General features: G+C 44.6%; 1 protein-coding gene across 1 annotated transcript; it reads left to right on the forward strand.

Moving 5' to 3' along the window:
* The first annotated feature begins 640 nt into the window (after positions 1-640).
* On the forward strand, positions 641-13,431 carry LOC131294402 (uncharacterized). The gene is made up of 5 exons (XM_058322450.1): positions 641-731; positions 9,999-10,180; positions 10,263-10,335; positions 11,844-13,163; positions 13,268-13,431. Exons 1-5 carry the CDS (start codon positions 641-643, stop codon positions 13,429-13,431), a joined length of 1,830 nt encoding a protein of 609 aa, XP_058178433.1.
* Positions 13,432-13,694: the final 263 nt, after the last annotated feature.

Here is a 13,694-nt window from a genome sequence, read left to right on the forward strand (position 1 = left end):
TTTTGTATTCGTCTCTTTTTATTCCACAGATCGAACCCCGTGACTGTGGCGCGGTGCTTTCCTCGACAATCGAGGTTTTTTTCCTGGAGTCACCGAACGAATCGGAAGGGAGTCTTCTAAAACGTGGGAAAGTGTGGATGTGAGCGTGGCGGAGATAGTGGAAAAGAAATAAGGAAAGTCGGAACGACGACGACGACGACGAGATCGTCCTGGCAAGTAATGAAGTGCTTCAGCAGCAGCCGTAGTGATGATGAAACGAGCAGTTGACATACAGAAAGTGCATCCAAGTGAAAGAAGGCATCCGGTCGTGTCGTTGGTTTTGCAGCGGGTGGAAAATCGAATGACGAGTGGTGGAAAAGTGAGTGCGACGCTCGAGCGGGCACCAGAGTGCGAGAAAATGGCAGCTTAGGGTTGAACGAGCATTGACGTATTTCGTAACAGCAATCGGTTGGAGAAATTGCACTGGTACGAACTTGGAAGAGTGTTTCTCTTTCCCTTCGAACAGACAAGTTAAGCTTGTAAGCGAGTTGTTACTTATTGAAGCAGATTGAACACCGTCGGTCATTTGTGGTTGTTCGATAGTGCGCAGGAAAAGGTGATTTTAGATAAGCGGGAGCTGATCCACTGTCCAAAAGCCAAAATGTGTGAAAGAAAGCCGCCAATCGCGCTGTTGGCTTACGCGCCGTGTGCTGTGTTTATATGTTTACTGGCAGTCAGGACAACGTTATGCGGTAAGTTTCGTTATGATGTATTACCATTTCACTGTAGTTTATGTTTACTGTTTGAAAGGTCTCCCATAATTTAAGAATTTTTGTATTTTATCACTCTAAATTGGTTTAAAAGTTAATTTACCCACACATTAAAAGAAGAGTTAGCAGACAAAATGGGGATTAATTTGATTTAGGAGATCTATTTTATGTTCCGGGCACGAAACCAGCCCTCTTAATCATTGTAGCTCGGCATGCATCGGTATGATGATCCACTTCGTTTGTAAATTTTCATGAATTTGAACCTACTTCTTGGAATCGAGAGAACACGGAAACATATTTTAGAAACCAGCGAGTTGGGAAAAGTATTTCGGTTAAACACGTCCACGAAAAGCTTGTGTGCCTTACGCAGTGTCCGTAGTTTCCGCGTGCAGATGTTACATGGTTGTCTTGATCTTTCCCTTCAACCAACCATCGAATAGCACAAGTAGGAAACATGCGGTTCATTTCTTCTTCCTACAATTCCTCTTCGGCCAGGAAAAGCCGCCGTTCGGATTAACCAGCAACCATATTGATCCAATTCCGGTTAGAGTGAAGAACTGCATCGGTAAGTCGAGCTGCATTGAACTTTCGCAGCGATGGATGGGTAACATTTGGACTTTCGTGTAATGCCAGCCATGTTCCCGTGCGGTGGTATCTTCGACCATGTCAAACTGTCGTAGGGGAATTGATGCCTTGCGTGAGGTTGGCACGTCGATGATCAAAGCGTCGGAAGCAACTATCTTCTATCTTTTCGAGTGGAAGATAGTTGCTGGAATTTACTTCCGAGAGCAGATGTAGCGGTATGTAAAGAATGTAGGACCGGCTTGGATGCTGATAATGAGGCAACGTGGATGACGAACGGACTGCCGTGAGATGAATCAGGTGGAATGTTCGTAATTATTCCTGGAGTACATTTCTATTCCATTCGTTCCAGTTCGTCGACTCTGGTACGTTTCGTGTGGAACTATTCGGTTTTAATAGGATAACGTTCTTGGAAGCAAACTACTGCCGAATATTGTACGCTTCAACAATTTTAATTTGAGATGGCAAGCAATGGTCTATGCATAATCTTTTCATTTGTACACTGCAGCATAATTACTTGCCTGTGTCTCGAGAATTGCACGGGGGCTCGTTGCTAATGACGTTGAAGTTTGAGTTCATTTGGTCATTTGAATTTTGTGTTACGGTCATTTTATTTTATGCTCTGTCAGGACTAATGAGTCATATATGAGATAAATAACGGAAGCGAGTAAAAGTTCATTTAAGTCATGCAACTTTAATTTAATTAGTTAAAAACTTAAACTCATTATTCATACACTAGGAAACACGTTTTATAATATTTCCTTTAGATTGAAATACAGCTTAATGTAGAATTTCATCTGAAGACATCGATTGCTTTGATTCATGGAAAATCATGGAATCACGTTTCCAAATGTTCTATATTTCCATTCGCCACATCTTCTTCAAATGTTGACTTGCTAAACAATCCTATCTAAACATTTTCTTTAAACCAACGGTTTCCTTTTTTTCATCTTCAGACATTTCGTAGAAGATTTTAAATTCTCAAAACCTCTACAACGTTTGAGGTGCAGTGATCGTTCGTGAGGAAAGGAAAGTAAAACGTCATGAAATGGCAAAACTTTTGCAGCTAATCTATTTGGATAAACGCTCCGCAAAAGGTGCAGAAAGGCGGGTAGTTTTGATTAACGACACTTTTATTGCTTTGTGTGGACCGTTTAGCTACGCTTTATCCGTTTGCATGCTGCACGAGGGACGGTTTACACTTTGTGTGCCGATGGAAAACTCGGTCAACGCTGGATGATAGCAACGCTTACCCATTGCCCATTGTTTGTGGTTGTCGCATGTATGGGCCATGGGAAAGTTTTCATATAAATATCGCGTGCATTTGTCAGGTCTCGTTCGTGCAGCACCATGCAAAATATGCCAAGGCATCAGTGGAGTTGTTTTAGGGAGAAGATTTACTTATTCACCGACAGAAAATTTATATTTCAAAAAAGTTTCAAAACGTGCATCGATTTATTGTTGGAGAATTGGATACAAACATTTCAAATGGGTTTCAGAAATCATTCTTTGAATTTGGTTTATCATAAGCACCCCAAATTGGTATGGACGAACTGGAAACACCCACAGAAGCTCGTGATAGATTACATGAACCAATATCACAAAATGCAACCGCATGCTTTCCCCAGAATTCAGCCTGTTGGAGGATGCAATCCCTGAAGAAATACCATCAAATCTTGTGCTTTATTCGTAATAACGCTTAGAAAGTATGAATACAAGATGAGGTGAGCGTTTTGGTGGTCGAGGAACGAGGAAAAATCGATTGTTTTGCTTCACCGATCTCGGCTCACAAGCATGTAAAGTAGGGTTAGGTGACTGGGCGGACGAAATTGGAACGTGCCAGTCGTGATGATACAGTTGTTGGTTGTTGGGCTACATTAGGAAGTATGTTATAACACTCCCCCAAATTGCATCTCGGCTGTTTGCCGATGGGGTCATACGAGGGATGAGAGAGCTAGAGTGAGAAAGGGACGCCTGTGGGAAATGTGTCTTTCAAAATGCATACAATGATTGCATGCCGTAACCGGCTGTTATCACTCGTGACACCGCGTCGTTGAGTAATCCGGCTGTTACCAACGACCCGTCCATGGACCGTCCTGCCATTTCCTGTTTCTCTAAACTTCGTTTGAAGCTTACATCCGACTGCCATGGGGTTCCGAGGTCGTCGAGATATGGCACACATAGACCTCCAGCCAAAGACAAACAGATGCAGGGACATGTTTCTGCGAGGACGCTCGTTTCCCAGACAACTCGTAATCCCTCGCATCTGGGCCAAAGCAGCGTCAGGCACATCGCCATATCGAGGTGGAACGGGTTGCGCATGGTAACCAGACCACACCGGACCAGGGGATGCAAAATTCGGCACCGGGAAAGAGGACCTGGGAAATGGTGTGCTCGGATTTCTTGTGGTTATGCTGTGGAGGAAAATGCTCGAGAGGGTATGCAATATTACGAATGTTTCCACTGCGAATGCTGAGCTTCAAATCGCATTCAAACGTGCCCTCAATATGGGGAAAAAATTATCCAATTCCAACCCATACGGGAACCGTCAGCCCAACGACGTGAAACCGTTGATCCGTCCAATGCCGGAAATCGAATATCGACCGAAATCCCGCTCGATTATGTGCTGGCGATGTGAGTGGCATTAGGTGGAAAATCACGGTCACGAAGGTAAACTTGACAATCGGTGATATGGGGGAGGTAAAACGGAAAATCAAAAAGCGTATATGAAAAAAAAGACATCCAAAAGGAGGATGCTAGAAGGAGTATTCTGGACCAAGCTTTACCGAGGTTGAGTGGCTGGCAAAGAAGAAGAACAGTTTTTCTGAGCGCCACACGATCACACCCCGTCCATGCGAGGTGTTTATGGGAAGCTTTAGCGGAAGTTGAAGGCGATCGATGAACCTTCGGCCTTTAGGGAAACCTTCCACCGACGTTACCGTTCTGGACAGGTTTGGTATTGAGTTTTATGGACGGTCGACAACAAAAACGAAACGGTCACGGCTGCTGGAATGCTTTTGGAAAGAGCGAGTATTCTATCCGTTCTTGGTTCCGGTGCTCACCAGACTCCTCGTGCATTGTCAGGTTACCGTACCGGTGAACGAAGGGACAAACGCACGGTACGCTTCTGGTATCAGTCCGGGATTTTGTAGCACATGGATGGGACACTTTTCGCCACACGTCGATGAGGTTGATTTATTTCTTCCGATTGCTTGCGCTCTTGGTTTGCTTCAGCTTTCGCTCGGAAGAAATTTATTTGATTGGTACAAACAGTCGGGTTAGGTGTGCACAAATTCAATAGAACGAATTTGTATAACATTGTTGCAGCACTTCGAATGTTCTAACCTTTTTTGCACGAACGACACAGTGAACCATTCAATTTTTAACTGTATCAACCTAGATGGCGTACTTACTACTCTGGACATGGTTTGAACGTACTTCTGAATTAGTGTTTGTTGAATTTCTTTTGGTCACATTATTTACATGTATATAAAATTATCTTCTTCATCTCCAACTATTGATTCAACAATATAAGCATTTATTTTGAACCAGTTTTTGGATATTCATCAATACAGGATTCTCTTATATTTTATAATATTATATTTTACTTAGTAGGGTTTTTGATAAATCGCGATGAAAATGAACTAAATATAACAGAGCAAAAGTTGTAAGGTTTAAAAAGCATAGAGAAAAACAATTTCTTTTTACTGACTGCTATTTGGTCAATTAACGTTTCGTTTGCAAAAGATAAATTCTAAAATATGAATTGAAACACACCCCTTGTTTTTGTTTGGCTTTTGTTATATAGCGCATACATATAAAAAAAAACATTTTAAGCCAACTTTTATTAGAAATCAGGTGCATTTGTGGAATAAAACTGTTCAATTTTATCCTTTGGAGATTGTACTGCCTTCTATACCAATTAAGAAATGGACATTTCTTTTTTTTAGAATTGATTATCTTGACGATTTTCGTTGTTAGCAGGCATACTCTTTTCCCCCGAGCTGGGTAAGATTCGCAGAAAGCAGATAAACTTTACGCACAGAAGCCGCCGCAAACTTTTCCGCTAGTTTGGTTTATTATTTTAATGACGCCTGCACAGCTGAGACCACCGTCGGTTGTCCATTGTGTGCTTGGTAGGGACGGTACAGCTGCAGGGAAGGAAGCGGCCGGTTTTTTTTTTCTTAACATTGACTTCCCGACATGCTTTCCTTCCGGTGGGCATCTAATGCTGATGCTAAACTTTTGCGCAAAATAAATCGGCATACCGAGACGCACTGAAAAGCAGTGTAACTGGCTGTACGGCGGAAAATTCGTGGGGTCCAAATTCCCGCCGAGCCGCTTTGTGCTGATATCTTCCCAACCCAGAAAACTTCGGTCACAAGTCCTCCCGCAGGGCGGAAGGCAACCAGACGAAAGTCGAAAGAAGTTCGCGAAAGGAAAATGTTTTCCCTCCACCAGAGGGGTCGCCCCCTGGCCGGGCCGGAAAGCTCGAATACTCTGATCATTCTTTTCGAAGTGGAGGCGTGAAATTCAACATCGGGGTGGCAAAACGGTAGCTTCGCAGGACTTTTCCACGGTACGTGGGATCCTCAAGACATATCCGCCCTATCGCACCTCGACAATCTGACCTTCCACCTTCCCGTCCCCGGAAGCGCTCTTAATTCAATCAGCCGAAAAGCGATGATTTTCAATCCCCGCGTGAAAGTGCTGGGCTTGGGGAAAATTGTGTCGAGATAAGTCGTGGAAAACTGGGCTCAGGTCGGGGTGACGGTGAAGGATATCAAGAGTGTACAATGTTCGTTGCAATTGGTAGACTTCGGGCGCGGGAAAAGAAAGATTTGTGTGGCAGTGAAAAGTTTCCATAAATATTAAAACTTCCTCTCATTGGGCCGGCTTTCGCGTCGGGATGATCATGTCCCGCGGCAAGCGAACGCGAAACAGGATTAAAGGTCAAAGGCCAAGGGAGGATCGCTGGTAAAAGTTTAATTGCATCTTATCAGTGCAGCTGATTAGCCTCTTTGGGCTTAGATTCATTCTAAGCGTAGATTTTCTCTGATTTTTTTTTTGTTATGATACTTTTTCTCGTTCGGAAGTATGAGTAAAATCGTGGAGACTTCAAATGTTTAATCATTATTGCTGATCATCAAACAAGTTGTAGTTTCATAAATGTTACTGTAGTGCAAACAGACTTTTTGATATATTAGATGGTTAATACATTTTTAAGTGTAACCAGAAGTGCTAGTTTTTATCCATTTATTTATGTTTTACTCAGTATGAGACGTTGCCTCGGGCAAATGATTGAAAAAGTTTTGCTAAAATCGTATGGATTTGCCTTGTAATGGGAATCGGATAAAGTCTTCCACATTCGCATTCGAAGAACGAACATCAAGAATTGTTGTTTGGGGAACGATAACTTTAATTAACAAGATGTAAAGCACTCGCACTACAAAAAAACACTTTAGTCTGTTGTTTGTACACGAACACGATGACAGCTACTTACACACACATACACTCTTATAAGTAAGGATCCTAAAGAGCTTCTTCAACAAGTTCTTGACAGTTTTCGACTTGCCGACGAACAGCTGGTTACTGTTTGACGCCTTCCAACGTCCCATTCCGAAAGGCATCGTTACACATTTTCTCAAGAGTAGCACAAGAAGGCTGATTTGCTACCACGTGTATAGCAGTAAGTGTTTGCAAACTCAACCATTTGTGGAAAGGTAACCCTTTGTCCCTTCATTCAGTTTTGAGATCCATCCTCCTTTCTCATTCAGTGTATTCGTAGTATTTTCGGTAAAAACATTCCAACCTACGTCGGATGGATGATCGGCTTAGAGTGCAGACTATCACCGGGGAAAAGTTTCGCACAAAACGAACGTTACCACCACGTCACACACAACCGGTAGTGGCACTGTTGGTGTGAAACTTTCATAACTTTTCAGTCTCCCGTCGCGTTCCGAAGGGCCGAAAGCGGAGCGGAAATGCTGCTGCAGGGCGGGGTTTTTCGCCGGAAACATCTTACTCGAATGAATAGAAATGAAAATCTACCGTGAATGACGCGAAAGGCACTCTCAGCAGGCAGGCAGAATCTGCAAGGAACAAGCCAAGAAAAGATCCGCGCCGAAGCAAAAAGGTACCGAAGGTACAAAGTTTCGACCGGTGCAACTTGAGCTGAGCTGAAAAATTCAATAGCTGATGCAGTTCTTGAAACTGTTCTCAAGTGCTCCAATAAGCGCAGCGAAGCAGCTGCGAGCGAATGGAAGAGTTTTGCTTGGTTGGAAAAGTTCTCCGCGGAAGAACGGAAAGATCATAATTTTATGATTTTGGATTAATATTGTACGACTCAATGTGCCACTGTGGCACCGAATGATTTTATCCAGCGGATGTAAGTTATTTGCAGAGGGAAATTGATTTAAAATTAGAACAGATATGAAAAAAATATACATAACCGAAGGAACGCATAAATCGATTTAAGTACTCAATTTACTCGCCATGAAAAAAAAACACATGGAAAGGAGGGGTGGTTTTATGAATATCGTACACTTTAAAAGCCAATCTGGCCTGATCGAGTTTTTCTCCGGCACCATAAATCGGAACCGTTTGAAGCTATCTGCTTCTGTTATCTTTACGCTCCACAATAGAAAAATAAAACTTTCCTCCACCAAATAGATCGAAAGACAAACGAAAGAAGCGCACAGACAAGAGGAAGAAAAAGTTGTTGCTTAAACTTTGCAAACAATTTCCCCCCGTGCCTGCTCGAGAGTGGTCAAATCCGAATTGGCCAGCGTCAAATTTGCAGTAGCCTTCTACCGAGCTTGATATCTTCATTTCACCAACAGGGCTGGGAGGTTTTCCATTCAGCTGGTCCTGCGAAGAAAACTTCCAGTTCCAGGATTTGTCTGCCCGGTGGGAAGTTTTTATCGTCTCGTTCGTGTGAAGACGGTGTGTCGTTTTTCTTCCCGTGCTAAGAGGCCAGCTCTTTTCTCCTATTGATTGGTCCAAAGTTTGGCCGAGTGGGAGGAAAAGAAACCTTCGAGAGAGTGTATGTTTATGATATTTGCACAAGAAGGAAGACAACCATAACTGTAGCCTAAAGAATCGACCATAACCTCGCCTCGGTTGTCTGCAAACTCATGTTTCGGGCTGCTTCCTTTTTGTGTTACACACGAGTTCGAGTGTCCGGGAACGAAGATGTTTTATGCTGTCGTTAACGGGCACACACGTGTGTCTTGTACTCGAGTCTTCGTGCATCTAAATACTCGTTCTTAATCATACAGCCGGTTGTTTACGCAAGGGGAACTCGTACGCCGGCGTTCACACACAAACACTTGAAAACTAACGAATGGAGAACCGAAGCAGGGCAGTCTCTCTTGGGTTTTTCCTGCAGGACAACACTTGCACATGGGGAGCAAAAAGTTGGAAACTTGCAAAAAGGACTCGAGTACTGCAAGGGACATGATTGTGTTCGCAAGCACAAAAGTGCAAGCCGTGAATGCTTTTACGCTTTATCGCTTGCTCGTTGTCTTGGCTGTCATCGTCGGTGTCGGTGTCGTCGTTGTTGCTGGGTATGGCTGGTCGTTTTTCTTTCTAGAGTCAAGATGCTTCGACAAGCGCAAGGGACAAGCCGAGAAAAAGAGTCAAAACCACCGGCAGCGGAGAACAATTGACACAAAAACAACGAAACAGAAAGGAGCCGGGAAAGCAAACTGACAAGCAAGGATGTCCGTGGTAAGGAAAAGTGGGAGGCTGTTTTGTGTCCATTCCCCATCCCGGATAGTGAACGGTTGCAATGGATGCAGATTGTTCAGTACGGTGAACTCGAGTGGATGGGTTGCACCACATTCATCTATCTCTGGCTAAAATTGTACGAAACTCGACTCGAATGCGTTTAGGAGGAGGGTTTTCTTTTGTTTCAAGTGGAAAGAATATTATACTAGCGGAAGCGACCGCCAAGACGGGGGTCACTGCCTCACTGCACAGACAACATCGTAATGTGCCGACGGAAATAATGCTTACCACCCGTTTGCAGTCGATACGCTTCCTTTTTCCACCATCCATTTTCTTGCGCCAGAGCTCCGAATTTAATATCTGTTTGGCTTTTCGACTTGTTTTTTGTTTTTCTTTTGTGTAATGTTCGAACCTCCTCGGGGTCGTTACGAATTTGTGCTGCTGGCTTTGTAACGTTTTTCATGCAATGAAATAGAGACCATTAGCGAGAAGCGCTCAAAGTTCGGAAAAACCAATTGTTTTTTTCTCGAAAAATGTAGGCGTTCAGTTGAGAAAGATTTTTGATGGAAATAAATAGTCATTCTGAGTTCCCTCTCGCAATATGGATGATTTCTTAGAAGGCGTGAATACTTTACGAGGGTTTTCGTTTGGTTTTGACCATGTTGGGATTTTTCCACTGAGGGGAAGTTAAATGTACTCGATTGTTTGCTCAATGATCCTTTTTCTTATGATGCGAGTGTTGGAGGCATCAATATGAACCATTCAATTGCAGATGAAAAATGATAAATTATTTGATTTTGTTTTCAGGAAATTTGTACATCTAAATCGTCTGTTCGACTTAGTCTCTCTAGATTTACGTTGATGTGTATTGTTTTTATTGCCGACCACTTACTGATGATGCTTTTTTCACCAATTTCTTGTTACCTACACATACAGTGCCAACACACTTCATGGAAACGGAGCGTTACAGGTACAGCGTGGACCTGGACGCGGAACAGACCGAAGCCCGGTACGATCAGGGCATGCTGTCCGACATCATTAACGATAACGATCGTGGCGAGCTGCAGAAGGCGGAATCGTGCATGGTGGATAACTTCAAATATGACCACGGCCAAAAGGTAGGAAGGAGGGAGGGGTAGAGGTATGGAGTGGGTTTTCCCGCAGTTCTCATGGTGTCCTTTGATGCCTCTTCCATTGCAGCTACAAAGGCTTGATCCGTGCGAGATATGCCTCTGCATTGATGGTGAAATATTCTGCTGGTGGAAGCAATGTGGTAAGTAGCTCTTACCAAGCCAGTAAGTAGTAGTTAGTAACGCTATCCTTAGCTCCTCGAAATGACCTAGCGCTGCTGAGCAATCAAATTAATTGTAACGTGCACACGATAACCCCTGTAACGTTTGCCAAACCTTGTCACCTTATCGACATTCAACCAGTATCAACGAGCGTTGCAATAAAACGGCTAGTTTGGAGCACAATGAAATCTACAAAAAGGTCCTTCGATTGCATTTAGGTCAGCCGCTAATCGGATTACCATTTTTCATTCCCAACCCGGCCAGCGCGAGTGTTCGGCTTGTGCCAACGCAGCACAATCGACCGGAACGCCATTCAGTTTTGTACCATCGTCATATATCTTTTGGGTATCTTTGGCCCACCCGCCCCTAAATTCATAATGTAATTTATGGGCTGTTGTGTGTCCACAGGATGGAGTCGATGTTCGAAAGAGCCCGCCACCCGGCGTGGAGTGTCACTTAGGGGTAATGCAATTTTTCAGCTCCGATTTGGGTGCCCCTTTTGGCTGGCAAGTTTCCAAATCCATCGTAGAGAAAACTGTTGTTCTGGGGAGCGGAGTTCTGTTGCGAATGATTTGACCGTTCGAATGCTAGGATGGCAACTAGGAAGATGTAAAATGAAGCCAATATGTGTTAGTGCAAAATGAAATGAAGCCAATATGTGTTGGGGGTCCGCGACAGCCGAGCAGTAGCACCGGTTATAAAATCGGCCTATGAGCGCCGAGCCACACCTCCTCGACGGCGTGGGTTCGAATCCCAGCCGAGACCGGACCCTCCCCTGCACGAGAGGACTGACTATCCACGTACACATAGGGTAAAAGTCTTGTAAGCCCTTAACGGGGGGCAGGCATGACCAACAAGGTCGTTACGCCAAAAAGGAGAAGATGTGTTAGTGTGAGTGCTTTTGTTTCGCAGATGGTAGTATGTTATCAAAGATGAACAGTTCATAATATTTCCCAAGAGCGTCAAAAGTTTACTATCCCTATTTTGACCTACATTATGGCGTTGTCCTCTATTGGCAAAAGATTCCGGCTATCTAGTCTCCATAATTTAATTTAAACTTTAACGATACAAATCTAGAGTTGTGTAATTCCGATTCAGATTCACGAGTCTGAATTACTCTTTGCTGCGTTTTCGAGCTTCATGAGCCTTTTAATGATAGATTCATTTATGTGACAGAACAGAAAAAAACCCAAAAAGAGTCTCCCTTTTTTTGGTCCGCGCCAACGAAATAATCATGACGATGCGTGAAAAATTCGTGAAAGATTCATGAAAATTCGTTAAAGTTTTGGAAGATCCATCAATGTTTTAAGATTTGAATTCCACAAGATTCGTGAATTAATCTGAATCAATCTTTGGTGACTGATTCATATGAATGAATCTCTCCTAAATATTCATAAGGCACAACACATAAATCTGTAATGGAACTTTAACCGCTTTAGTTTACATTTTATGTTATCAAATTACCAATAATTTATTTGCTTCTCCACAGATCCACTGCTGAAAACGAGTCATGAGTACGAAGAGGATCACTTAGCCGAGTCCTCGCCGATACTGGACCATCCCTCGCTCGGAACGGCTGCAGAACTTTCCACCATCATAAACGCGGCAAACGCCACAAATGAATCCGCCAACGGTTCGACACGACTGTCCCTTGCCGATACGCTCAGCGATAGCGGCACGACGGCGTTCAGCAGCACGGTGGCACTTTCAACACCATCCTCACATGGACGCGATGGCGATGCTACGATTCTGGAACCGAGTGTCCGCCACGGATCCGCCGGTCATCTGCAAGACGCCCTCGAGGGCATACCACAGAACATTCTTAGCTTTCCACAGTCCCCGCCGATCATGATGTACCGGCCGATCTCGAGCGGACCGGTGACCGCTAGCAATCCAACCCGAGATGACAAGGACCAAGTGGGAGGACGGAAAAAGGAGGGCAAAGGAAAGGGCGTTGGTCATAAGAAAGCGAAGGAGCACAAAAAGTCAGCCAAGGCTCAGCCATCGAAGGGATATGCGTTCGATGTGAAGCGAAAACCAACCGTCTCCATTGCCAGTGATGCACTTCCACGGAAGGACATTGGAGTGACCGAGTCGGATCGTAGTGTGCGTGAGAAGGAAACCACAGAACCGGTGCATCAGCAGCCGACAAGTGAGGAAGCATCGGTTTCGGAACCGGAACAGTTCGGTGGCTATGGGTTCGGAATGATTCACGAGCCGGAGTCGGATCACAGTTCACAACAGCGTGGCCGGGATCGGGACGTACCGCAGCACTACATCATCACCTCGTCGGGACACGTGGAGATGTTTGACGATAGTGGCACAATCGGCGGCCCTGAGATCGGCTCGGATCACCAGGATGTGCTCAGCTTCGACGGTCGCGTCTCGTCGCCAGTTTTGCAAGACCACGGATCCGCCAGTGAGTCCGCGAGCGAGGACTCCAGTGGAACGGACAGTGATGAGACCGATGAGAGTAAAGCGAATGACGACGGAGGACCGGTTGCACCGGCGATCATGCTAACCACGAACGTAACCCAGGGAAAGTACAGCGTCCGGTCGAGCACGACGATTCCGCCAGCACCGCCGTCTTCCGTGATCGACATCCTGAACACGACGACACTGGAGACAGATTACGGCGAGGGAACGAATCATTCGGAATTGATCTACCCCGAGGTTCCGTCGGAAAATACCCAAGAAACCGCCGGAAGTAGTAGCGGTAGTATAAGCAGCAGTAGTAGTACGACAAGATCACCGACGGAGAGCACTGCAGAGAATGTGACGCAAGAAGAACCACACTGCGTTGTTTTAGGTGAGTAAGAAGCTGGCAGCTGGATGGAATATACTTGACTCTTTTATAACTACTTACAACGATTTCTAATATGCCTTCTATCGATGTTTAAATTCTACTTTCAGGCGTCACGTATCCGGTCGGAGCCGAAGTCAAGAAGGTGGGCCTCTGTATGTACTGCGTCTGTGAAGCCGGCCCGGACTATGACAGTTCACCGCGGGTGTCCTGCACGCGCCTCAACTGTCCACCCTTGATACTGCCCGACATGCTGGACGAGGCCGGATATTAGAAGTTGTCGGGCAGGATTGGTCCACGGTAGAACGTCAAAGAAGGTACTTATGGTGGTTGTTTGTGACGTCAAATTATTATTTTAATCTAGATTCGTTAAGTTTGAGCATGGTTTATCCAAAGACGCTGATTGAAAGGTCCCTTGTCTTAACAATTGTAAAGGATACCCATTTAACTTAGGATGAAATTCTTGTTTTACCTTCCCTACATTTTCAAAATTTTGCTTTGATAACAATTTTCCAAGAAGCCCCGTGGTTCCATTAG

Source organism: Anopheles ziemanni, chromosome 2, assembly GCF_943734765.1.
Source record: "Anopheles ziemanni chromosome 2, idAnoZiCoDA_A2_x.2, whole genome shotgun sequence".
Classification (NCBI taxonomy): Eukaryota; Metazoa; Arthropoda; class Insecta; order Diptera; family Culicidae; genus Anopheles; species Anopheles ziemanni.